The sequence below is a fragment of the Saimiri boliviensis genome, chromosome 17, assembly GCF_048565385.1.
Source record: "Saimiri boliviensis isolate mSaiBol1 chromosome 17, mSaiBol1.pri, whole genome shotgun sequence".
In the NCBI taxonomy this organism is placed as follows: domain Eukaryota; kingdom Metazoa; phylum Chordata; class Mammalia; order Primates; family Cebidae; genus Saimiri; species Saimiri boliviensis.
This window is the reverse complement of record NC_133465.1, coordinates 990719-1017324: the sequence shown is the minus strand read 5'-3', so window position 1 is coordinate 1017324 and position 26606 is coordinate 990719. Positions and strand designations below refer to the sequence as shown.

At 42.3% G+C, this 26606-nt stretch overlaps 2 protein-coding genes across 3 annotated transcripts in view; one reads left to right on the top strand and one right to left on the bottom strand.

Annotated features, from left to right (window-relative positions):
* Positions 1-696: 696 nt before the first annotated feature.
* On the top strand, positions 697-26606 carry LOC101049782 (schlafen family member 11). Of its 2 annotated transcripts, none has more exons than XM_010339657.3 (6): positions 697-888; positions 8753-8912; positions 13912-14981; positions 17692-17820; positions 21477-22200; positions 22397-26606. In XM_010339657.3, exons 3-6 carry the CDS (start codon positions 13931-13933, stop codon positions 23178-23180), a joined length of 2688 nt encoding a protein of 895 aa, XP_010337959.3. In that variant the 5' UTR covers positions 697-888; positions 8753-8912; positions 13912-13930; the 3' UTR covers positions 23181-26606. The 2 variants fall into 2 exon arrangements, with proteins under 2 accessions (XP_010337959.3, XP_074244129.1); XM_074388028.1 differs by lacking the exon at positions 697-888 and adding an exon at positions 8027-8499.
* LOC101044727 (schlafen family member 5) overlaps positions 10518-26606 on the bottom strand; it is a 52168-nt gene continuing 36079 nt past the window's right edge. The window contains exons 4-5 of the transcript XR_005581377.2: positions 12567-12629; positions 10518-11104 (exon numbers count right to left, since the gene is read on the bottom strand). The gene's annotated coding sequence lies outside the window, so the exon portion shown is untranslated. The remainder of the gene's footprint in view (positions 11105-12566; positions 12630-26606) is intronic.

Sequence of the window (26606 nt, the reverse complement as noted above, 5' to 3'; positions counted from 1 at the left end):
GAAGAGCGGAACGCCGGCTGGTTTTGCTCCCGTCTCGAGCAGCGTGACGGTTACCGGGGTTGACAGGGCACAGCGCGCCTGCCCACAGTCCGCGGAGCCTGCCCCGGCCTCGGGCTCCAGAAACCCAGCCAGGAACCACGCGCGGCCCGACGTGCACACCTGCCGCATTTTGGCAAGGGGTCGGGGGTCTGGAACAGAAGCGGAGGCCCAGATGCTTGCCCCGGTCTCCAAGAGCCACTTTCTGGGGCGATGCGGAGAGAAGCCCAGCTTGGAGTCTGGGCAGCTGGAGCGGATTGGAAGGGCAACGCTCTGGAGAGCTCAGCTGGACCCTCCAAGGAAGGGTCCCGGGAAGGTGGGCCCGCAGGCGCCGGGAGGCGAGAGGGTGCCGGAGGGAACCGGCCTACCCCCTAGGCGGCGTGGCCTCTTCTGTCTGTCTTCACAATCTTTATTCTTTGTTGTATTGTCATTCGGAGAGATGAATAGACAGATGATGGACAGGGAGGGAGCGCGGAGACGGGGAAAGAGCGGGAGAAAGACGGTGGGAAAACCCACCCCCAGATCCCCCAAACTGAGAACCATCTGGAAACAATCAGGAAGTTGGAAGCTTCCAGACAATTTAACGCGGCAAAGCGTTCGCGGGCTTAGCAGGCCCTCCCACTGGCGCGTGCGTCCTGGCGCGGGCGGGCCCGAGTTGGCGCCAGCCCCTGGTGTGTAAGCAGCGGCCCTCGGAGCCTCCAGGGAGACAGGACGCGCGCTTCGGACGCGCTGGAGCTGCAGAGATCAGAGCGGGTCCCTGCTCCTAGCCGGGGACCGCGGAGCTCGCGTTTCTGCCGGTGCTTCGGGATCTAGTCCAGCCGAATCCCTGTCGGGCTGTAACTCGGATGCCAGGTTAGAGAAGAGAGCGGCGCCCGCCGCACTCCCATGCTCCCCAGTCAGGAGTTGGGCTGTTGGAGGGTAGGGAGAGGCTGGCGTGGGGTGGAGGCGGGTGTCTGTGCTTTTCTCTTCTGCCTGGGAGCCCAGCTGGTTTGCTCAGCAAGTTCCCTGAAAAGCCGGCTATGGAGGACTGGGTGGTGGGACGGGGGTGGGTGATGGGGGTGGAAGGCACTGGGGGCGTCGGGGGCCTGACCTGTGCGCCTGCTTCCGCTGTGAGCTGGAAGAGCCTCTAGCCAGCGAGCCGCGCTTTAGGACCTGAAACCTGGGAGGCCACTGGGTCAAGTGCACCTTGGTGGCTCCAAGGGCTGAAGGTCTCGGGTTTCGGAATTGTAGACTTGAGAAACTAGTTCTACAGGTGTCTGCATGAGTGACCAACCACTGTAAATTATTGTCCTGAATATAAGCGCTAATAAAGCAAAATTAGAATTGTCATTACCCTGTGGGGAGGTTTATAATCTAGAGAGGGGAGAAATGAGAAAAACGTCTCCCTCTGGACAAGATCTGTAGACTACACGTGCTACCTGAGAAGGACAAAGAGCTCTATGTTTTAGTTTTACAAAAGGGCATGTCTGCCGCAGCCCACTGCTCTTTCTTTTCTTTTTTTAAATTAACTTTTAATTTCTGTGGGTACATAGTAGGTGTATATGTTTATGGGTTATATGAGATATTTTAATACATCTCATGTAACCCATAATAATGTTTAATGTAATGTTCAATAATTACATCAGGGTAAATGGGATATCCATCACCTCCAGCACTTATTCTTTTTGTTACCAACAATCTGATTATGCTCTTTAGTTATTTTATTTTATTTTTGTAGGTACATAGTGGATGTGTATATATATGGGGTACATGAGATGTTTTGATATAGACATACAATGTGAAATAAGCACATCACAGAGAATGAGGTATCCATACCCTCAAGCATTCATCTTTTGAGCTGCAAACAATCCAGTTACACTCGTTATTTTAAAATGTACAAACTAAGTTATTTTTGACTGTAATCACCCTGTTGTGCTATCAAATAGTATGTCTTATTCATTCTTTCTAAAATTTTTTGTACCCATTAGCCCTCCCCACCTCACCCCTTCCCTTCCACCACCCTCCTTAGGTAACCATCCTTTTGCCCTTAGAACACAATTGTTTTGATTTTTAGATGCCACAAATAAGTGAGAACATGCAATGGTTGTCTTTCTGTGCCTGGCTTGTTTCACTTAACATAATGATCTCCAGTCATTCATGTTGTTGCAAATTATTGGATCTCATTTTATTCTATGGCTAAATAGTACTCCACTATGTATATGCACATCATTTTCTTTATTCACCTGTTGATGGATGCTTAGGGTGCTTCCAAATCTTACTATTGTAAACGGTGCTGCAAGAAACACAGGACTGCAGATAGCTCTTGGATATACCGTTTTTCTTTCTTTTGGGTCAATACTTAAGAGTAGAATGGCTGGATTGTGTGGTAGCTCTATTTTTAGTTTTCTGAGGAAGCTCCAAACTGTTCTCCATAATAGTTGTACTAAGTTACATTCCCACCAACATTGCATGAGGGTTCCCTTTTCCTCACATCCTCGCCAGCATTTTTTATTGCCTGTCTGTTGGATAAAAGCCATTTTAACTTGGGTGAGATTATATCTCATTGTAGTTTGGATTTGCATTTTTCTGATGATCAATGATGTTGAGCACCTTTTCACGTGTCTGTCTGCCATTTTTCTTCTTTTCAGAAATGTCTGTTTAAATCTTTTGCCCATTTTCAGTAGGATTGTTATATTTTCCCCATAGAGTTGTTGGAGATTCTGATGTGTTCTGGTTATTAATCTTTTGCCAGATGGGCAGCTTGCAAATATTTCCTAGCATTTTTTGGGTCTTTTCACTTTGTTGATTGTGTTCTTTGCTGTGCTTTTAACTTGATGGGATTCTATTTGTCCACTTTTGCTTTAGGTTGCCTGTGCTTATAGGATATTGCTCAATGAATTTTTGCCCAGATCAGTGTCCTAGAGATCTTCCCCAATGTTTGCTTGTAGTAGTTTCACAGTGTGAGGTTTTAGATTTAAGTCTTTAGCCCATTTTGATTTGATTTTTATATGTGACAACAGATAGGAGTTTAGTTTTATTCTTCTGCATATGGATATCCAGTTTTCCCAGCACCATTTATTAAGGAGAATGTCTTTTCCCCAGTGTATATTCTTGGCACCTTCGTCAAAAGTGAGTTCACCATAGATGTGTGGATTTGTATCTGGGTTCTCTGTTCTGTTCCATTGTGTCTGTTTTTATGTCAGAATCAGGCCATTTTAGTTCATATAGCTCTGTAGTATAATTGGAAGTCAGGTAATGTGATTCCTCCAATTTTGTTCTTTTTGCTTAGGATAGCTTTGGCTATTATAGATGTTTTCTGGTTCTATATACATTTTAGGATTTTTTTTTTCTATTTCTGTGAAGAATGTCATTGGTATTTTAATAGAGATTGCATTGAATCTGTAGATAGCTTTGGGAAGTATGGATATGTTAACAATATTGATTCTTCCAATTGATGAACATGGACTACCTTTCCATATTTTGGTGTCCTCTTCAATTTATTTCATCAGGATTTTATAGTTTTTATTGTAGAGATCTTTCATTTTTGGTTAATTCCTAGGTATTTAATTTTATTTGTGGCTATTTTAAGTGGAATCGCTTTTTAAAATTTCTTTTTCAGATTGTTCTCTGTTGGCATATAAAAATGCTATTGATTTTTGTGTGTTGATTTTGTATCCTGCAACTTTACTGAATTTATCGGTTCTAATAGTTATCTGGTGAAGTCTTTAGGTTTTTCCAAATATAAGATCTTATCACCTGCAAACAAGGATAATTTGACTTCTTTCTTTCCAATTTAGATGCCCTTTATTTCTTTCTATTGTCTAATTGCTCTAGCTAGGATTTCTATATTGAATAACAATGGTGAAAGTGAGCATCCTTATACTGTTCCAGATCTTAACGGAAAGGCTTTCAGCGTTTCCCCATTCAGTATGCTACTAAATGTAGGTCTGCCATACGTGGATTTTATTATGTTGTGGTATGTTTCTTCTATATTCAGTTATTGAGGAGTTTTTCATGAAGGGATAATGAGTTTTATCAAATGCTTTTTCAGCATCAGTTGAAATGATCATATGGCTTTTGTCCTTCATTCTGTCAATTTGATGTGTCAAATTGATTGATTTGCATATGTTGAACCATCTTTGCATCCCTGGGACAAATAATATTTAGTCATGATAAATGATTTATTATTATTTATTTATTTATTTGTATCATACTCTAAGTTCTGGGGTACATGTGAAGAACATGCCGGTTGTTACATAGGTATACAATTGCCATGGTGGTTGGCTGCATCCATCAACCCATTATCTACATTAGGTATTTCTCCTAATGCTAGTCCTCCTCTAGCCCCTAACCCCCGACAGTCCCCACTGTGTGATGTTTCCCTCCCTGTGTCTATGTGTTCTCGTTGCTCAACTCCCACTTATGAGTGAGAACAAGCAGTGTTTGGTTTTCTGTTCTTGTGTTAGTCTGCTGAGAATGATGGTTTCCAGCTTCATCCATGGCCCTGCAAAGGACATGAACTCATTCTTTTTTGTGGCTGCCTAGTATTCCATGGTGTATATGTGTCACATTTTCTTTAGCCAATCTATCATTGATGGGCATTTGTGTTGATTCCAAGTCTTTGCTATTGTGAACAGTGCTGCAATAAACATACATGTACATGTGTCTTTATAACAGAACAATTTATAATTCTTTGGATATATACCCAGTAATAGGATTGCTGGGTCAAATGGTATTTCTAGTTCTAGATCCTTGAGGAATTCCCACACTGTCTTCTATAATGGTTGAACTAATTTCCACTCCCACCAACAGTGTAAAAGCATTCCTATTTCTCCACATCCTCTCCAGCATCTGTTGTCTCCTGACTTTTTAATGATCATCATTCTAACTAGTGTGAGATGGTATCTCAATCGGGTTTTAATTTGCATTTCTCTAACGACCAGTGATGATGAGCGTTTTTTCATGTGTTTGTTGGCTGCATAAATGTCTCCTTTTGAGAAGTGTTTGTTCATATCCTTTGCCCACTTTTTGATGGGGTTGTTTGTTTTTTTTCCTGTAAATTTGTTTAAGTTCTTTGTAGATTCTGGAGATTAGCCCTTTGTCAGACGGGTAGACTGCAAAAATTTTCTCCCATTCTGTAGGTTGCCTCTTCATTCTGTTGATCGTTTCTTTTGCTGTGCAGAAGCTGTTTAGTTTCAATAGATCTCATTTGTCTGTTTTGGCTTTTGTTGCCATTGCTTTTGGTGTTTTAGTCATGAAGTGTTTGGCCATGCCTTTGTCCTGAATAGTGTATTGCCTAGGGTTTCTTCTAGGGTTATTATGGTTTTAGGACTTAGTTTAAATCTTTAATTCATCTTGAGTTAATTTTTGTATAAGGTGTAAGGAAGGCATCCAGTTTCAGCTTTCTGCATATGGCTAACCAGTTTTCCCAACACTGATAAATGACCTTTTTAATGTATTATTGAATTCAGTTTGCTAGTATTTTGCTGAGATACTGGCCTGTAGTTTTCTTTCTTTGATGTGTCTTTGGTTTTGGTATCAGTAATAGTGGCCTCATAGGATGAATTTGGAAGTATTCCCTCCTCCTCTATTTCTTGGAATAGTTTGAGTAAGATTGGCATCAGTTCTTCTTTAAATGTTTGGTAGAATTCACTGGTGAAGCCATTGGGTCCCAGGCTTTTCTTTGCTAGGAGACTTTTTATTATGGTTTCATTCTCATTACTTCTTACTGGTTTGCTCAGGTTTTGGATTTCTTCATGGTTCAATCTTGGTATGTTGTATGTGTCTAAGAATTTATTTATTTCCTCTAGATTTTCCAATTTATAGGCATACAGTTGCTTGTAGTAGCCACTAATGATCCTTTGAATTTCTGCAATATCCATTGTATTGTCGTCCTTTTTCATCTTTGATTTCATTTATTTGGGTATTCTTCTTTTTTTTCTTAAGTAGCCTGGCTAAAGGTTTGTCAATTTTGTTTATCTTTTCAAACAATCAACAGGTGGTGAAGCCAGCCAAGCTGTGTTATTTTTTTCAGAGTGGCAAGGCCCTGGGTGGGTTCACAGATGCTATCCAGGAGCCAGGGACTGGAGTAAAAAAGCTTAGAAGTCTTCCTGGTATTCCATTCTACTGTGGCTGAGCTGGCCTTCAAATCGTGAAAAACAGTCCTTCCCAATCTTTCCTCCTTTTTCCACAGGCAGAGGAGGCCACCCTGTGGCCATTACCACGATGGGTCCACAGGGAGTACTGCTAGCTATCGCTGATGTTCACTTAAGGCTCAAGGGCTCTTTCGTCAGCTTTTGGTGAATGCTGCTAGGTCTGGCACTCACGCTTCACGGTAGTGGACTCCCTTCTGGCCCAGGTGGGTCTAGAAATGCTGTCCAAGAGCCTACTTGGTGCTCTAACCCCTGTGGCTAAGCTGGCACCTAAGCTGCAAGATGAAGTCCCCTATACTTTTCCCCCTGCTTTTCTCAAGCAGAAGGAGTTTCTGCCTATAGGCACCACAGCTGGGATTGTGCTGAGTCTCACCTGAAGCCAGTAGAGTCTCACCCAAGACACACGGCATATTACCTGGATATTGCTGCTGATTATTCAGGGGCCAAGGAGATGCAAGACAGAGTCCACTTTACTCTTCCCTCTTCTCTCCTTTAGTAGAAGGAAGGAATCTTTGTGGAGCTGAGAGCTGCACTGCTGGGGGTTGGGGGAGGGATGATGCAAGTACTCTCTTAGTTGCCCCAGCTGGTATCTCAGTTGGTCACTGTAAGGCTGGTTGCCTTGCCGGGAGTTCAAACACTCCCATCTCCCTCCCCACTTGAAAATTATGATATCAGAATATGCCCATCATCTAGCTCCGCCTTGGAAATTCCCTCTGCACTTGGCACCTAGCCTGCCTTGGAAATCCCCTCTGCACTCAGCATTGAGCCCACTCACCGGAAATCCCACCTACCTACCAACAGCAGCTCGCCCAGTCCACATCCTGTTTCTCCAAATCCAATCGAACACCTTCACACCCTATAAAACCCCACTCCTACGCTGGGCACGGTGGCTCAAGCCTGTAATCCCCGCACTTTGGGAGGCCGAGGCCTGAGGTCAAGAGATCGAGACCATCCTGGTCAACATGGTGAAACCCCGTCTCTACTAAAAATACAAAAAATCAGCTGGGCGTGGTGGCACGTGCCTGTAATCCCAGCTACTCAGGAGGCTGAGGCAGGAGAATTGCCTGAGCCCAGGAGGCGGAGGTTGCGGTGAGCCGAGATCGCGCCATTGCACTCCAGCCTGGGTAACAAGAGCGAAACTCCGTCTCAAAAAAAAAAAGAACAAACAAACAAACAAACAAACAAAAAACCAAAACAAACAAACAAACAAAAAAACCCCACTCCTAAGAGGAGTCAGGCGCGACTTCTCTGACCTGTCTGCCCGGGACCACAGAACCTCGCCTGGGAGCTGAATAAATTGGCATCTAATTTTCTTGTGCTGGCCTCAGTTTCCTCGTTTTTTTTAACTCGGCAATAAACCTACAGAGAATAAACTTTACAGTCATGTGCCCTCCAAGTCTGCTGGCTCTGAGCACCACTCAGCACTAGGATTTGCCTAGGACTTGCAGTCCTTGTGGCCTAGATGCCTTTCATTTTATTTTTTTTAAATTTTTTAATTATTTTATTTTATTTTTGAGACGGAGTTTCGCTCTTGTTACCCAGGCTGGAGTGCAATGGCGCAATCTCGGCTCACCGCAACCTCCGCCCCCTGGGTTCAGGCAATTCTCCTGCCTCAGCCTCCCAAGTAGCTGGGATTACAGGCATGCACCACTATGTCCAGCTAATTTTTGTATTTTTAGTAGAGACAGGGTTTCACCATGTTGACCAGGATGGTCTCGATCTCTTGACCTCGTGATCCACCCGCCTCGGCCTCCCAAAGTGCTGGGATTACAGGCTTGAGCCACCGCGCCCGGCCTCAAGTTTATTTAGAGCTCCATAGCACTTCATCTCCGGTGGTGAGGGATGCTGGAACTCAGGTTTCAACTGCTGGGAGGGACAGTTTTCATCTCACTAGGGCTGGTCCAAATTCAGCCTCCATGGGCAGGTATAAGCTGGATTCAGCCTGGTTTTGCTTTTCATTGTAACAGGGCAGCACTGAGTTCAATGCAAAGTCTCACAATCGGCTGTGCTCTCCCTCCCCCAGGCACACAGATTTCTCTGCACCATGTGGTCACTGCTGGAGAAGGGGGATGGTGGGTGGAGGCTTCCACTACACCTTCTTACTCTGTCCTCCCATTTCCCTTTCTGTTCAGTTTCTGTCTGAGGCCAGGCAATCCCATGTGATCTAGGGGAGATGGCTGGGGGGATGGAAGGAAAGGGGAAGTGAAACAAAACAGAAAATTAAGAACGACCCAGAAGCATACAGAAAGTTAGGCGCTTCTAGACAATTTACCATTGCCAAGTTTTCCCAGGCTAAGTCTTCACCTTTGAGGGAGTTTGCTGAGCACACTAGGTAAGCCTCCCTGGCGGGGGAGAAATGCACAGATGCCACCCTCTCACACCCCTGCTTGGGGGTGGTTGTCCCTGCATGCCGCTGTCACAGTTACTGGTCCTTCAGGGCTCCTGCGGGAGTAGATTCTGGGGCATGGGGAGAAGTGGGGACAGCTAATAAATGGAAACCGCACAGCCAATAAATGGTAGCGCTGGGTTTGAACCTAGGAAGTCTGAGTCTTAGTCTTTGAACTCTGCTATGTTTGTCTACATAGGTTTCTGTATACGGAGTCTTCAGGACTAATTTTGGTGGAAAGAGATAGCAGGTGGTGCTAATTCACTGTGTTGGTGGGAACTCTGGCTACACTGAAAATTTTGAGAAAGTTATCCTGTAAACCTACTCGACTCAGGTGCTTTTATTTCTGAAGTTCTTTGGTAAGTGTCCTGAGTTTCTTTTCTGAATTCTCAATTTCTTATTGACTTAGTTTAATTTTATTTAGGGATTTCAAATTTATATGGGACAATATTTCTGCCTTATAAAGAATGTGCAGCCGGGCGCGGTGGCTCAAGCCTGTAATCCCAGCACTTTGGGAGGCTGAGGCGGGTGGATCACAAGGTCAAGAGGTCGAGACCATCCTGGTCAACTTGGTGAAACCCCGTCTCTACTAAAAATACAAAAAATTAGCTGGGCATGGTGGCGTGTGCCTGTAATCCCAGCTACTCAGGAGGCTGAGGCAGGAGAATTGCCTGAACCCAGGAGGCGGAGGTTGCGGTGAGCCGAGATCGTGCCATTGCACTCCAGCCTGGGTAACGAGCGAAACTCCGTCTCAAAAAAAAAAAAAAAAAAAAAAAAAAAGAATGTGCAAGTCATGCTGATTATAATTCCTTTAATCCTGAGGAAAGAGCTAGGGATAAAGCTCCCTAACCCTTTTTTTTTTTTTTTTTTTTTTGCCTGAAAAAGAATCTAAGCAGATGATGAGGCTGCTGTTTAAATACAGTTGCCAATAAAAAACTATCAGCAAAATTGGCTTTGACAACAAACTGTATGGGGCAGAGAAAATATTTAACTTTGAAATCCCTATACATCAAAAGGAATATTTTACAAATAACCTGACAAAGATGTTTCAGTGGTCTTGGAATGTAGAATGGGATTTTGAGAAACAGAAATCTATAGGCAAGGGTCTAAACCAGGCAAGGTGGCCTTCTTCTTGTTTTTTTTTTTGTTTTGTTTTTGCTTTTTTTTTTTTGAGACAGGTTCTTACTTTGACCTCCAGGCTGGAGTGCAGTGGCACCATCTTATTCACCACGGTCTCGTCTCCATGGCTCAGGCGATGCTCCCACCTTAGCCTCTTGAGTAGCTGGGACCACCAGTGAGCACCACCACATCTGCTTAATTTTCGTATTTTTTGGAGACCGGATTTCACCGTGTTGCCCAGCCTGTTCTTAAACTCCTAGGCTCAAGTGATCTGCCCGCCTCAGCCTCCCAAAGTGCTGGGATTACAGGCTTGAGCCACCGAAGCCAGCCCAGCCTTCACTTTTATCTAACAAATTTTTTCTAAATGTCTTCACACCTCAGTCATCTCATTCCTTCTGTCACCTGCATCAACATCCACCTTATCTGTCCAGAGTTACTAGCACCCACTGAGACCTGTAATTGCAAGCCTTTAATATAGGATGGATTTTTGTAGGAAAGGAAAATAAGGTTGTGATAGTCTGCCTCTACGTATTGTATATATCCCTGATGGCTTCAAAATAGGTTTTGAATTTACTGATTGTTTTAAATTTTATTTTGTTTTAATAATTTCCCAATAATGATGCAAGGTATTTGTTGATTGTATTGACGTTTAAAATTTTTCTTTGTTTTAAAAATAATTTTCAAATAACAATGTGAAGTATTTGTTGATTGTGTTTTTTAAATTTCGTTTTTTAATGCCAAGATAAGAAACAATTTATTATATAGAGAAAAAAATTTCTTATCCAAAATATAGAAATCTGTACAACTTTGCCATAATTAATATACATGAACTGTACAAATTTACACCAGTTCATAATTTGCCAAATAAAAGATGACTAACAAAGTTCACAAAATAGATGGTGGTTTGTGGAAAATACTTTTACCCAATTAAATACAAGGAAGGTTACAAACCAGACCTCCACTTCTAAAAATAAATTAGTTTACTCAGTCTTAGAAAACTACAAGCTAGCAAATGTACAGAGAGCTGGCTGGTGCTAACACCACATTAAGACAGTGTCTCTTTTTTTTAAAAACAGTGTCTTTTTAGAAGCCTGTTGTCATGGCAGATTCTGGTCACTTGCTATTTTCAAGGCCCAAAACACAATACAAGGTCTGACCATTTCCCCAGGTCTGTCCTATTTGTCTTAGAGTGCATAGTCCAGGTTTTAGTGACTTCCTTGATAAAATCCTGGAGTCCAGCTTTTTAAAAAAGTTGGGATAATTGAGAATTCCAGAAATGCAAAGAGAAGAAAACAACAAAAATTTACGTCCCACCCACCTCTGAGATGTATTTGGTTCAGGTGCTTTTTCTTCTGAACTCGCAGCATTGTATATGCGGTTAAAGGCTTCTTACTTTTCTAATCTCATTGTTTTCCATCCTTATTTGTAACCTCTGTAAGAAAAAATGTACATCTTTTTTACTATGTTTTTCTCCTTTTACTAAACACAAACATTTATTATAGTTTTTAGAATATTTTATCTAAATACGATTGTATATTATTTCCTGCAAACCTGCTTTTTAAATTTATCATCACACTTTGTGAGTTTATCTATATTTATACTTGAGGATATGATTTATTTTATCTGCTGTATTAATCTTTCATTGTAAGTTTTTTCCTGTGTCAAATATCTATCTTGTTCATTATAATGTCTGTTTCAAACTGCCTCAATTCTATTATTAAAATGTTTTTGGCAGGCCGGGCGTGGTGGCTCATGCCTGTAATCCTAGCACTTTGGGAGGCTGAGGTGTGTGGATCACCTGAGGTCAGGAGTTCAAAACCAGCCTGGCCATCATGGTGAAACCCCATCTTTTAAAAATAAATAAATAAATAAAATGTTTTTGGCAGCTGGGCATTGTGGCTCATCCTATAATCCCCAGTGCTTTGGGAGACCAAGGCAGGAGAATTGCTTGAGCCCAGGACTTTGAGACCAGCCTGGGAACATGGGGAGACACTCATCTCTTCCCAAAAAAATTTTTTTTTTCTTTTTTTTTTTTGAGACGGAGTTTCGCTCTTGTTACCCAGGCTGGAGTGCAATGGCGCGATCTCGGCTCACCGCAACCTCCACCTCCTGGGTTCAGGCAATTCTCCTGCCTCAGCCTCCTGAGTAGCTGGGATTACAGGCACGCGCCACCATGCCCAGCTAATTTTTTTTGTATTTTTAGTAGAGACGGGGTTTCACCATGTTGACCAGGATGGTCTCGATCTCTCGACCTCGTGATCCACCCGCCTCGGCCTCCCAAAGTGCTGGGATTACATGCTTGAGCCACCGCGCCCGGCCTTTTTTTTCTTTTTAAAGAATTAGCTGGGCATAGTGGCTGTGTGCCTGTAGTCCCAGCTACTCAGGAGGTTGAGGTGGGAGGATCGCTTGAGCCCCAGAGTTTGCAGTGAGCTGTGACTGCACTCTATCCTGGACGACAGAGTGAAACCCCGTCTCAGGTACACAAAACGTTTTTGTCCTGTTTTTATACCAAGTACCTCTGTCTCAGGGGGTGACTTTATTTCCTATCTCAAACAGAAAAGTGAAGCTATCAGAAGGGGACTCTTTCAGCTTCCTCCCAGCAAAGTGATAAGCCCACCTTCACCCATGCACATTATCTCCTTTTCTCCTCCTCCTGACCACCTTCTGCATCCTGGATCATATTTCCTCCTTACCTTTCTTTTCAGGGCCTTTACTGTGTCTACATCTTTAAATTTTCACTACCCTACTGGCTTCTTGCCATTGAAGTATTTTCAGGCCTTTCCCATCTTAATAAAATGCTTTAACTTCCTCCTGCTACATGTCTTTTTACCTCTCTCCTTTATAGCTTGATATAGTGAACAAGTTGTGTATATTTAGTGATACTATTTCCTTACCTCCCATTCATTCTTTGACTCATTGTGAAAAGGACGATTCATATAGGTTCCTTTACTGAACACCTGTGAACCAAAGCATGGTGTTAAATCCTTTTTGTAAATTATTCTCAATTAATTCTCATAACAGGCATATTAAGGCAGATGTACTATGTTTTATAGGTAAGAAAACAGAGTTAGAAGGATTGAATATCTAGGTTAATATCATATTACTTTTAATGACAAGTGGAATTCAAGCCATATCCATTAACACTAGTCGCTAAGACCTTAGCCCCTAGTGTATGGCCTCCGGGTACCCACTGCCCAGGTTCTGAACAGTATTTTTTTTTTTTTTTTTTTTTTTGAGACGGAGTTTCGCTCTTGTTACCCCAGGCTGGAGTGCAATGGCGCGATCTCGGCTCACCGCAACCTCCGCCTCCTGGGTCAGGCAATTCTCCTGCCTCAGCCTCCTGAGTAGCTGGGATTACAGGCACGCGCCACCATGCCCAGATAATTTTTTGTATTTTTAGTAGAGACGGGGTTTCACCGTGTTGACCGGGATGGTCTCGATCTCTTGACCTCGTGATCCACCCGCCTTGGCCTCCCAAAGTGCTGGGATTACAGGCTGAGCCACCGCGCCCGGCCCTGAACAGTATTTTTTAAAGTCACCCATAACCTTAATTTTATTAAACCTAATAACACTTTCCAGTCAATACCTAGCTGTACCTGTCAGCAGTATGAGACACCTTGGCTCTGTCACTCCCTGCCTTTGCAGCCTCAGTTCTTCATTCTGTCATAGATCCGAGGCCTCTGTGCAGGCGACTTTGTTCTGGGCTTCCTTAATATCACATACCCTTGGTTTTTCTCCTACCTCTGGTTTTTCACAATCAATCCTCTCTGCAGTCTTTTTTTCAATGTTGTCTTCTTTTACTCATCCCCTAAAGTTGTTGTTCATTGGAACATCGACAATCAAAACTGAGATAATCTCATGCCACAGTACACGTGCCCTTTATGTGATCCACTGCTTCCATTCTTCAATGCTGATAACTTCACCTGGACAATTCCAATGCATTCTTTAGGTCTTGATTAAATGTTACCTCTGCCTTGGAAGTCTTGTTGACCCATAATCTCCAGACTAGTTTAGATGTGCCTTTGGTATATTTTTCCTCTTAGAGCCCACATCATACATGATGTTAAATACTGATTTCATCAGCACTCTTTCCTGCCAACCAGTCTCCTCCTAAAGAGAAGGGATTGCTCTTGTCTTGCTTGCTAGTCTATTGCCTTCTCTCAGCACATATTAGACACAGAATAAATATCCTTTTAATAAATTAATTGCATGCCTGTAACAATCCATTTCTTCTGATAGTTTCAGCTGTGAGTTCAACATGGAGGCAAACCAGTGCTCCCTGCTGGTGGAACCATCTTACCCAGACCTGGTCATCAATGTAGGAGAAGTGACTCTTGGAGAAGAAAACAGAAAAAAGCTGCAGAAAATTCAGAGACAACAAGAGAAGGAGCGAGTTCTCTGGGCTGCGTGTGCTTTATTAAACTCAGGAGGAGGAGTGATTCGGATGGCCAAGAAGGATGAGCATCCCGTGGAGATGGGGCAGGATTTAGAACAGTCTTTGAGAGACCTTATTCAGTCCTCAGATTTCCAGGCTTTTTTTGAGACCAGGCAACAAGGAAGATGTTTTTACATTTTTGTTAAATCTTGGAGCAGTGACCCATTCCCTGAAGATGGCTCTGTGAAACCCCGCCTTTGCAGCCTCACTTCTTCATTATACTGTAGATCTGAAACCTCTGTGCTTCTCATGGATTCAAGAGAAGCATTCTATTTCCTGAAGACCAAGAAAAAGAATGCAAAAACCTTGGAAGAAGGACCTTGTCACAAAGTTCCCAAGGTTATACACCAAGAGTTCCCTAATACGCATCCTGCTGACCCAGTTTTCCAAAAAGACTATCTTGAATATGGTGAAATCCTGCCTTTTCCTGAGTCTCAATTAGTAGAGTTTAAACAGTTCTCTACAAAACACATCCAAGAATATGTAAAAAGCATAATTCCAGAATACATCCCGGCATTTGCAAACACCAGGGGAGGATATCTTTTTATTGGAGTGGCTGATAAGAGTAGGAAAGTCCTGGGATGTGCAAAAGAAAATGTCGATCCTGACTCTTTGAGACGGAAAATAGAAAAAGCAATATACAAATTACCTTGTGTTCATTTTTGCCAACGCCAATGCCAGATAAGCTTCACACTCAAAATCGTGGATGTGTTAGCTAGGGGAGAGCTATATGGCTATGCTTGTATGATCAAAGTAGAGCCATTCTGCTGTGCTGTGTTCTCAGAAGCTCCCAAGTCATGGATAGTGAAGGACAAGTGCATCTGCAGCCTGACAACTGAGAAATGGGTAGGGATGATGACAGACACAGATCCAGGTAAGTGGGAGAAAGCCCCTCCTTCCCTGGCCTTTCTACATCCTTGGCACCTCCCATGTTCAATTTTCCTTTGCTGCCTATGACTTTGACCATCATATATCCACTGAACACTTTATTTTGAATGCCCAAATATCCTACTTTTCACACATGAGAACATTTTGTTGGGTGATTAGAAACCTAACTCACGTGTCTTATAAGTGACAACTTTCTACCTCAGTAACTGAACAGAAAATTATTTGAGAATGTCCACCCTTGCAGTGATGTACTGGAATGACTCTTACTGGCTTTAGGATCAATTATTAAATTTTCAGGAATTCTTGAGGTAGTTGTGAAACATAGCTATTACTAAAAATTAGGTTACATATACTTGTACCTAAATAAATTATATCAGAAACAAATGTAATAAATTAAAACTCACCACTTCTTAATTATTTGCTATATTTTGCTATTATCTTTGCTTGAGAGATTATTTACCTCTATTGTATTTATGTGGTGGGAATATTATAAAATGGAGTGCTATGGGGCATTGCTTTCCAACTCTGTATTTAGTGATGATCACATTAGGAGCTTGAAATTGTCCATGGTAGGAAGATTTATAACATAGAAACTGGCAGTTGGCTACGAACGAGGGATGTCTTCCCGATTAGGCCTGTTTAGTAAACCATCACCAGCATAGTACTGCTTTCTGGGGTTGCTTGTTTGAAGTATTAAAAGTCCTTTGGGCTGGGCTTGGTGGCTCACGCCTCTAATCCCAGCATTTTGGAAGGCTGAGGTGGGCGGATCACCTGAGCAGGAGTTCAAGACCAACATGGCGAAACCCTATATCTACTAAAACTATAAAAATTAGTCGAGCATGGTGGTGCGCACCTGTGGTCCCAGCTACTTGGGGGTGCTGCGTCAGGAGACTCGCTTGAACCTAGGAGGAGGAAGTTGCAGTGAGCCGAGATCATGCCAGTACGCTCCAGCCTGGACAATAGAGCAAAATTCCGTCTCAAAAACAAAAATAAGTATCAATCAATCAATCAATAAAAGCCCTTTGGATTGAAGTTTGCTCTCACTTTATAATGGTACCTCTGCCTGAACATCAAACACAGCATGTTCTCACTCATAGGCGGGTGCTGAACAATGAGAACACATGGACACGGGGAGGGGAGCACTGCACGCTGGGATTCGTTGGGGGGAAATGAGGGAGGGATGGGGGGGTGGGGAGGTGGGGAGAGAGAGCATGGGGAGAAATGACAGATATAGGTGAGGGGAAGGAAGGCGGCAAATCACACTGCCATGTGTGTGCCTATGCAACAATCTTGCATGTTCTTCACATGTACCCCCAAACCTAAAATGCAATAAAAAAAAATAGTACCTCTGCCTAAATTAAGATGTAATTTATCTCTTGATCCTTGAGGACATTGTTAATTTTGTAGCTCAGGAAAATTTGCAAGTAGCTCAGGGACAAGCATGGCGGCTGACACCTATAATTCCAGCACTTTGGGAGGCCGAGGTGGGAGAATCACTTGAGCCCCAGAGTTTGAGGCTGCAGTGAGCCATGATTACACAAATGCACTCCAGCATGGGTGAGAGTGAGACCCTGTCTCAAAAACAAAAAAACAAAGTATTTCAGAGTGATGAGGGTCACGGGGATAGGGATGTATTCAAGGTTTGTCCTCAATACCTTTCATATTATTCCATGTCTCTGTTTATTCTGTTGATACTTTGCCTTTTCTTCCACTCATCACCAGGTGCTCATTATGCTGTATGCCAGCAGCTATAATCGGCTCTACCCCTCCGCTCCTAAGTTTTAAATATTTCTTTCCTTGCATCACTACTGCTTCCCAAACATGTTTCTATGTTTACCTCATCATGCTGTAATTTGGTGGGCTAGTGGACTATCTCAGTGTCTCTATAACACCTCAGAATACCCCAAGTCTGGAGAAATACAGAACGAAGAACATAAAAATTGGGACACAGTCTTCTGAGTAAAGTGGATGGGTATTTGGAAAGGAAATGTTGTAAAGCTGACTTCAATCTCCAAAGCATATGAAAAAGTTAAACAATGCACTCTATAATGTCCTTTGATTTCACACAGTATCTCGTTATAACTTCAGGAATAAGCGTAGGGTCAGAATGGCACCCAGGCTGGAGTACAGTGGCGTGATCATAGTCCACTGCAGCCTTGAACTCCTGGGCTCAAGCAATCTTCTCGCTTCCGTCTTTTGAGTAGCTGAGACTTACAAGCATGAGCTACTGTGCCCAAGCCCTAAGCTATTTTATAAGTGTGAGTAACAGTCATTGCAAGTCAGATATGAGATGATATTTAACAGAGTTGAGACTTGGGTTCAGGAGAGGTGTGGGCAGTTGGAGAGGGGATGTAAAAGAAGACACATGCACAGACAGGAGTACTAAAAGAATGTGCTAGGTATCATAAGGGTGTACAAACAAAATGCTATGCAGATTACAGAGAACAAAGAATTATATTGAATGGAGAAATACATTTAAACTTCCAAATAATGGCTTTTCAGTGGTGGATTTTGGTGACCTTGATATGCAATAAAGGCACTTATTTAGACAGAGTGAATGGGGAGTTATTTTGATATTATTTCTCAAGTCACACTATTTAGAAAGTCACATATCCCGCCTATTGATAAGTCCTCTTTCAGTCATGAGAAGATAAACTAACATGTCAGAATAACAGGAATTTTCTTTCTTTCTTAAGATATTGTACAGTTGTCCAAAGATTTTGAATCTCAGCTGAGTCTATCTGGTGGGCCTCCCCTTAGCAGACCAGTGTACTCCAAGAAAGGTCTGGAACATAAAAAGGAACTCCAGCAACTCTTATTTTCAGGTAATTATGGTTTGTCTACTCAACACCAACCAGTTTCTATGTTAGGATAAAGGGAGATTAAACTATTATATTTATTTTGTAAAATCCTGAAAGTATGCTCTGCACACCCATGTGTAAGATGTGATGATGTTACAATCCTATTGGTGATAAGTGGTTTAGAAATGAAACCTCACCGACCCCACTAGCTTAAGCAGTATCACACATAGAATCCAGGAACATTGTTGGGAAAACTGGCTAGCAATGTGCAGAGAGCAGAAACTGGACCACTTCCTGACACCTTACACTAAAATGATCTCCAGATGGATTAAAGATCTAAACATAAGACCTGACATCATAAAAAAAAATCCTAGAAGAAAAGCTAGGCAAAACCATTCAGGACATAGGCATAGGCAAGGACTTCATGACTAAAACACCAAAAGCAATGGCAACAGAATCCAAAACAGACAAATCGGATCTAATTAAACGTCAGAGCTTCTGTACAGCAAAAGAAACGATTATTAGAGCAAACTGGCAACTAACCGAATGGGAAAACATTTTTGCAATCTACCCATCAGACAAAGGGCTAATATCCAGAAACTACAAAGAACTAAAACAGATTTACAAGAAAAAGCAAACAAACCCGTTCAAAAGTGGGTGAAGGATATGAACAAACACTTTTCAAAAGAAGAGACATATAAGGCCAACAAACATATGAAAAAATGCTCATCATCACTGGTCATTAGAGAAGTGCACCTCAAAACCACATTGAGATATCATCTCACACCAGTTAGAATGGCGATCATTAAAAAATCAAGAGACAACAGATGCTGGAGAGGATGTTGAGAAATGATAACACTTTTACATGTTGGTGGGAGTGTAAATTAGTACAACCATTGTGGAAGACAGTGTGGCAATTTCTCAAGGACCCAGAACTAGAAATACCATTTGACCCAGCAATTCCATTACTGGGTATATACCCAAAGGATTATAAATCGTTCTATTATAAAGACACATGCACACGTATGTTCACTGTTTACAATAGCAAAGACATGGAACCCAAATGTCCCATCAATGATAGACTGGATGAAGAAAATGTGGCACATATACACCATGGAACACTATGCAGCCATAAAAAACCATGAGTTTGTGTCCTTCGTAAGGACATGGATGAATCTGGAAACCATCATTCTCAGCAAACTGACACAAGAACAGAAAACGAAACACCATATGTTCTCACTCATAGGCGGGTGTTGAACAATGAGAACACGTGGACACAGGGAGGGGAGCATCAAACTCTGGGGTCAGTTGTAGGGGGCCAGGAGAGGGACAGCAGCGGGTGTGGAAGGTGGGGAGAGATAACTTGGGGAGAAATACCAGATAGAGGTGACGGGGGGATGGAGGCAGCAAACCACCTTGCCACGTATGTACCTATGCAACAATCCTGCATGATCTGCACATGTACCCCAGAATCTAAAGTACAATTAAAAAAAGACTATTTGGTCTTGTAGTTCCCAAATCTGGCTGATCATCAGTGTCTCTGGTCATTTATAAAAGGATGCATATCTGAATCCCTAGTCCACTCCTAACAAATGAAATATGTGGGGAGAGGGGTTTGTAATAGGCACTTTTATCAAACCACCCTCATGATTTTAGGCTCATTTAGATTGGAAACCTTTTATCTAGTCAAACTAGTCATACACTGCACCAGAGAGCAGCCAACAAACTGACTATTCCCTGCCAGATTTTCCAGGAAAGTGGTAGTTATAAATATGAGAAAAGAATGTAATCAAGGTCAAGATGGAAAACAAAAAAATAAAATAGAGATGGATTATGCTTTTCTTCTTGTTTTTTTGGGGGGGGTTTAGGACAATCATGTAGCACAAACAATAATTTAGGACCAAGGTCAGCGCCTTTTCTGTACTCTTATCCCTTGCTCCCGTGATAGGCTTTGCTGAGGAATCCATTGATGTCTTCTTTGTGGAATCCCAGAGAGGGAAAGCCACTTGCTTAAATCTGTGGCTACCCTAGTGTACCTGGAGTGGTGGCATTAATTGAACATCTATTCTGGTTCTTGTCATTACTGTTATGTAGAGTATCAAATAAATGAAAGAGACACTTTTTATCGTCACATAATTTCCTTCGGAAGCATGTTCCACTATACAATTAAAGAAAAAAAAAAGACCTATGCAATGATGAGGTAAATAAACATCAAGTGTTTTAGTGACTTTTACCATGTATCAGGCAGGAGTAGTCTGTGACTTGCGGGGCAGGGCAGAAACAATAGAGGATCTGATGTCCAAGAGACTTGGGTTTGGACGCTGGCTCTGCCATTTCCTAGTGGTGTGATATTGGGCAAGTCACTTGATCTCTTCTATTTTTTATTTCTTGAGACATTATCTTGCTCTGTCACCCAGGATGGAGTGCAGTGGTGCAATCATAGCTCACTGCAGCCTTAAATTCCCCAGCTCAAGCAATCCTCCTGCCTCAGTCTCCTGAGTAGCTGGAATTACAGGCCCATAGCACTGCACCCAGCTCTCACTTGACCTCTTTCAATCCTTATTCACTCATATGAATATGGAGATAAATATGTCTTCCCTGGAAAATTTGTGAAGACCAGAGAGACGTGCAGATTTCCTGGTACAATCAACAAATGATCTATCTTCTTATTTTACATTCCTTTGGTTTCCAAAGCTTTGCTCAAATTATCCATTCTAAGATGTGTGTTTCCCCCATATTTTAACATCACTGAATTCTGGATGCATCTTAGAATAGATGCCGTCTCCTACTCACTGTCACCCAGGTTGCAGGCGTAATCAAGTTGTGTGAACACCTGGTACAAATGAGAAACATGAGCAGCAATGAACCATAAACAATTACCAATAAAATCTGGGTAATTTCTTTTGAAATTACACTACAAATATTGATTTGGGTTTGTACTCTTAACACTACCACAACAGGACAATTATCTTTTCCCCCCTTTGGAACCCATGATCATTGAAATAAGTGCATAACCCTCCAATGCAAGTATATTCTCATGCCACACAATTATTTCTTGTTTGCCTGTGACAAAGGGAAGAATTTTGTGACAGGGATGAGCCATACGTTGATCTCTAAGTGATGCAAGAATTCTGCTTCAGAAGAGATAGCTTTAAGGATCTCGCAGTCTAGGACTGCCGGAAATTCCCTGCCAATAAGGGCTTTAACATGACTCCCTCTTCTCTGCAAATATGGTATTAAGCAGTACCTTCTTCCTGGGGCGGGGGGCCTCCTGCTACTCCCGTCAGTGGACCACTTTGAGATTCAGGTATGTTCAAAGTAGAAAGGGGATGAGAACCAACATTTCCCAAGAAGCTACAATGAGCCAAACATTTTATGTTATTTGATTTCTTTCCCCCCATAGGAAATGTGCTATTCCTAGTTTTGTTTTACAGAGGAGACAACAAAGTCTTAGGTTAAGGAATTTCCCAAGGTTATAAGTTTTAAAAAACACATGGGTTTAGATGAAGTATACCAGATATTCCAGGGTTCTTTTCCTTTATGATTGTAATATAATAATATCCATAAAAGAATATTTGAAGCATCTGTAAGTCATCAAATTAATCAGTTAATTACAATTAGTCATCATCGTCCATAGGATTATTCCTCATCCCCTAATTTATCATTCTTTTCACATACAGTCCCACTGAGACATTTGCGATATACTCCAGAGTCCCTCTGGAAGGACCTAACCTCACAGCATGAAGGACTAGAGGAGTTAATAAATGAGCAGATGCAACCTTTCTTTCGGGGAATTTTGATCTTCTCTAGAAGCTGGGCCGTGGACCTGAACTTGCAGGAGAAGCCGGGAGTCATCTGTGATGCTCTGCTGATAGCACAGAACAGCACCCCCATTCTCTACACCATTCTCAGGGAGCAGGATACAGAGGGCCAGGACTACTGCACTCACACCGCCTTTACTTTGAAGCAGAACCTGGTGAACGTCGGGGGCTACACCGGGAAGGTACATGTCAGGGCTAAGGTCCTCTGCCTGAGTCCTGAGAGCAGCACAGAGGCTGTGGAGACGACAGTGTCTCCGATGCATTACCCGCCGTCCTATCGCCTGGCGGGCACCCAGCACATGGAAGCCCTGCTGCAGTCCCTTGTGATTGTCTTGCTCGGCTTCAGGTCTCTCTTGAGTGACCAGCTTGGCTGTGAGGTTTTAAATCTGCTCACAGCCCAGCAGTATGAGATCTTCTCCAAAAACCTCCGCAAGAACAGGGAATTGTTTGTCCATGGTTTGCCTGGCTCAGGGAAGACCATCATGGCCATGAAGATCATGGAGAAGATCAGGAATGTGTTTCACTGTGAGGAACAGAGAATTCTTTACGTTTGTGAGAACCAGCCTCTGAGGAACTTCATCAGGTAAGCAGTTGGATCTTGTATCTCTAAGTGTTATTTAATCTAGGTTTCATTTTTTCTGCTAAGCCTCCTTGCTCCTTGAGAATTAAGTGGTAAAATCATTTGTGACAACAGACTGTGTACAGGGGAGCATGATAGAGTCATTTTCTCCCCTTATTCAGTTAGAACAAACCTGAATGTGTCATTTTAATTTTTACAGTAATAGAAAGATCTGCCAAGCAGTGACTCGGAAAACATTCCTGAAAAATAACTTTGAGCACATTCAACACATCATCATTGACGAAGCTCAGAATTTCCGCACTGAAGATGGGGACTGGTATGGGAAGGCAAAAACCATCACTCAGAGAGCAAAGAATGGCCCAGGAATTCTCTGGATCTTTCTGGACTACTTTCAGACCAGCCACTTGGATCACAGTGGCCTTCCCCCTCTCTCAGAACAGTATCCAAGAGAAGAGCTCACTAGAATAGTTCGCAATGCAGATCCAATAGCCAAGTACTTACAAAAAGAAATGCAAGTAATTAGAAATAATCCTTCATTTAACATCCCTCCTGGGTCCCTTGAGGTACTTCTTGAAGCTGAATGGTCCCAGGGGGTTCAGGGAAACTTAAAAATTGAGAATCACTTTACTGTAGAGCAAATAGTGACCTATGTGGCAAACAAATGCAAGCACTTCTTTGAAAGGGGCTATTCTCCTAAGGACGTTGCTGTGCTTGTCAGCACCACAAGAGAAGTGGAGCGCTATAAGTATGAACTTTTGAAAGCACTGAGGAAGAAAAGGGCTGTGCAGCTCAGTGATGCATGTGACATATTGAGTGATCACATCATGTTGGACAGTGTCCGGCGATTCTCAGGCCTGGAAAGGAACATAGTGTTTGGGATTCATCCAAGGACAGCTGAATTACCTCTCTTACACAATATTCTGGTCTGTCTGGCTTCCAGGGCAAAACAACATCTATATATTTTTCTGTGTGGAGACTGTTAAGAACTCCAAACCAAAATGAGATGAGGCAATTGCCATGTCATGTCTGTGGTTGACAGTCCGCGAATGGTGAAATGTTTTCCTTTTAGTTAACAAGCCAGCTAGAGACTTGGGTCAAGCTGACATGCAGAGTTTGGAACTCCCTCATCTCAAACACTTCTTTCAGAGCTTCCTTCTTCAACTATTTCCAGTGGCTATGGTTGACCCCCTTTCTGTCCCCTGACTCTTCCAGCCGGAAAAACTGGTTTTCTTTTTTTTTTTTCTTATTGCATTTTAGGTTTGGGGGTACGTGTGAACAACATGCAAGATTGTCGCATAGGTACACACACGGCAGTGCGATTTGCTGCCTTCCTCCCCATCACCTATATCTGGCATTTCTCCCCATGCTCTCTCTCCCCAACTCCCCACCCCCCGCTGTCCCTCTCCTATTTCCCCCCGACAGACCCCAGTGTGTGATGCTCCCCTCCCTGTGTCCATGTGTTTTCATTGTTCAACACCCACCTATGAGTGAGAATGTGAGGTGTTTGATTTTCTGCTCTTGTGTCAGTTTGCTGAGAATGATGGTTTCCAGGCTCATCCATGTCCCTACTCATCATCACTGGTCATGAGAGAAATGCAAATCAAAGCCACATTGAGATACCATCTCACGCCAGTTAGAATGGCGGTCATTAAAAAATCGGGAGACAACGGATGCTGGAGAGGATGTGAAGAAATAGGAACACTTTTACCCTGTTGGTGGGAGTGTAAATTAGCTCAACCATTGTGGAAGACAGTGTGGCGATTCCTCAAGGACATAGAAACAGAAATTCCATTTGACCCAGCCATCCCATGACTGGGTATATATCCAAAGGATTATAAATCATTCTACTGTAAGGACACGTGCACACGAATGTTCATTGCAGCACTGTTTGCAATAGCAAAGACCTGGAACCAACCCAAATGCCCATCGATGATAGACTGGACGGGGAAAGTGTGGCACAGATACACCGTGGAAAACAGTGGTTTTCTAAAGGAACTTAAGCTATCCTGCGCAACGTGGACCTCTGTCTTGCACTCTGGGTAAAAGCTATAGAAACAGGAAACTGATCCTGTGGCTTTTCTTTCTTCCAGGGCTGGACTTCTTTTTTAAAGTGACTTCATGTAGGTTATTGCTTTAAAAATTTTGTTCAGAATTGTTTTCTGCAGAAGCATGGTCTGTTAGGAGCTTACTGGCCATAGCACTAGCTATTGTTTCCTGAATTTGTGACACTTATCTTTGCTGCATTCATTTAGGGCTTGGGAGATTCCCAAGATAATTCAATAACTGTCAGATGAATAATTTTGTCAGAAAAAAGAATACTGTTATGATTACTTAATCCTTTAAAATCGTGATCTCCAGAGCTTGTTTTCAGAATGGCCCAGGCCATGCCTTAATTGTGAACATTAATGGTCACTTTAAAGAGAAATTATAGGCCAAGATGAAATGAACATAAACCTGTTTGCCCTGGCTTTCAGTGGAAGATAATATTAGAGACCAAAATCTGATTCTAAAGGTGTGTATCAGCCCTGAGGTAAACCAAACTTGGGAAAGATTGTCTTTAGAAATCAATGAGTTCATGTTTTAACTTCTCAGCTTGGTTCTGCTCATTGCTCTGTAACACACCTAGTTAAGTTTTATGTCATTCTTGAACTATGATTTTTTTTTCTATTTGCTTTCATAGTTTGGTGAGCCATTGTTATGGACTGAATGTTTTTGTCCCACCCTCACCCTCACATCCCCATCTTGAAGCCCCAACTTGCAGTGTGGAGCTGGTACTGCTAAGGAAGTTATTAAAGTTACATGATGTCATGGTGGGTCTCTGATCTGCTGAGATTGGTGTTCTTCTAGGGAGAGACCCCAGAGAGCTTGTTCCCTCCCTCGCTGTGCACACAAACAGGAGGGCACGGGAGAGCACAGAGACATGACAGCCACCTACAAGCCAAGAGGAGAAGCCTCACAATGAAAGCCCTGCTGCTGGCACCTCTGTCTTGGACTTCCAGCCTCCAGACTGTGAGAAACAAATTTCTGTTGTTTCAGCCCGTCAGTCTCTGGTGTTTTGTTATTGCAGCCTGAGAACACAGCTGTATGATTACTTGTCAAACGAAAAACACTGATACTTAACAATGCTAATGCAATTACTTATATGCTTTTCGGTCTCTACAAAACATTCTAAAACACTAATCTAAATACTAACAATAAAATGTTTGCATAACTAATGGAAATTAAGTCTATATGCCCAATATTTTACTTATTAGTAATCCTACTCTACTGATTTCCCCCCCATGTTTTAAGTTTTGAACTTTTCTGCCTTTCTCTTGTCTTTCTGTGTTTACTCATGGAATTCCAGTTATCTCGCCGTGAAATTGTAGGTTTTCCTAACTTAAGCAGAATCTGACAGATCAGCAAAATAAAGAGAACAATGTTTCTGCTTTCTGACTGCATTAAATCAGAGACAACTCAGCATTATAAAGCTGTTTTTGTAAGTCATGTTCCTAATAAATGAGTCTTTAAGATCCCTGGCCTTTGGAGTTCTTACAATGTCTTTGAGAGTAATTCTTTAAAAGCCTAATTTGACTGGTTGTATCTCTTTATGATGTATTGCCCTACTAATAATATTTGAAACAATATTTTAAAATGGATACTTATGAATTTTTGTTTAGAACAAAGAGGATTGCGGATATTTATTTCTGTTTCCATATGAATGGTGAAAGGTTTAGCTTACAGACCTACTGCATTTTGGTTTTAAATAAAAAATTGAGTGTTTATGTCTCATTAAACTGAAAAAAAAATAGTCCTGTAAAATAAATGATTAAATGGGGGGAAAGGAGAAAACAGAGGCCAGTAACTCCATGAGAGGGCCAGCATGAGCCAGTAAAAGGTTAATCAACATTAACTTTCAAATTTTTTAAAGAGATAAGAGCTCACTATGTTGCCCAGGTTAGAATGCAGTGGTGCAATCATAGCTCATTATAGCCTCGAACTCCTGGGCTCAAGTGACCCTCCTGCCTCAGCCTCCCAAATCTTTAGGATTATAGGTGTGAGCCACTGCACCAGGCTCAATTGGATTTGGATGGGTGCCTGCTTGTCTCTGCACTCTGGTTCTAGAAATCTGGGACCCTACTTCATTAAAGATCTGAAAGTCTACCAGCCATTGTAAAATTAAACAAAATGTTTTCATATTTTAAATTAACCTTTTTTTTTAGAGTAGTTGTCGAGTTACAAAAAAGTTACAAAGACAGTACAGAAAGTTCCTGTATCCCCTTCATTTTTTTTTTTGAGACAAAGTTTTGCTCTGTCACCCAGGCTGGAGTACAGTTGTGCGATCGCTGCTCACTGCAGCCTTTAACTCTTGGACTCCAGTGATCCTCTCACCTCAACTAGCTGAGAAGCTGGAACTGCAGGTGCATGCC

Coding starts and splice junctions, on each gene's coding strand:
- LOC101049782 (XM_010339657.3), top strand. CDS start 13,931: ATGGAGGCAAACCAGTGCTCCCTGCTGGTGGAACCATCTTACCCAGAC. Junction 14,982..17,691: donor GATGACAGACACAGATCCAG/GTAAGTGGGAGA, acceptor TTCTTTCTTAAG/ATATTGTACAGTTGTCCAAA. Junction 17,821..21,476: donor CCAGCAACTCTTATTTTCAG/GTAATTATGGTT, acceptor TTTCACATACAG/TCCCACTGAGACATTTGCGA.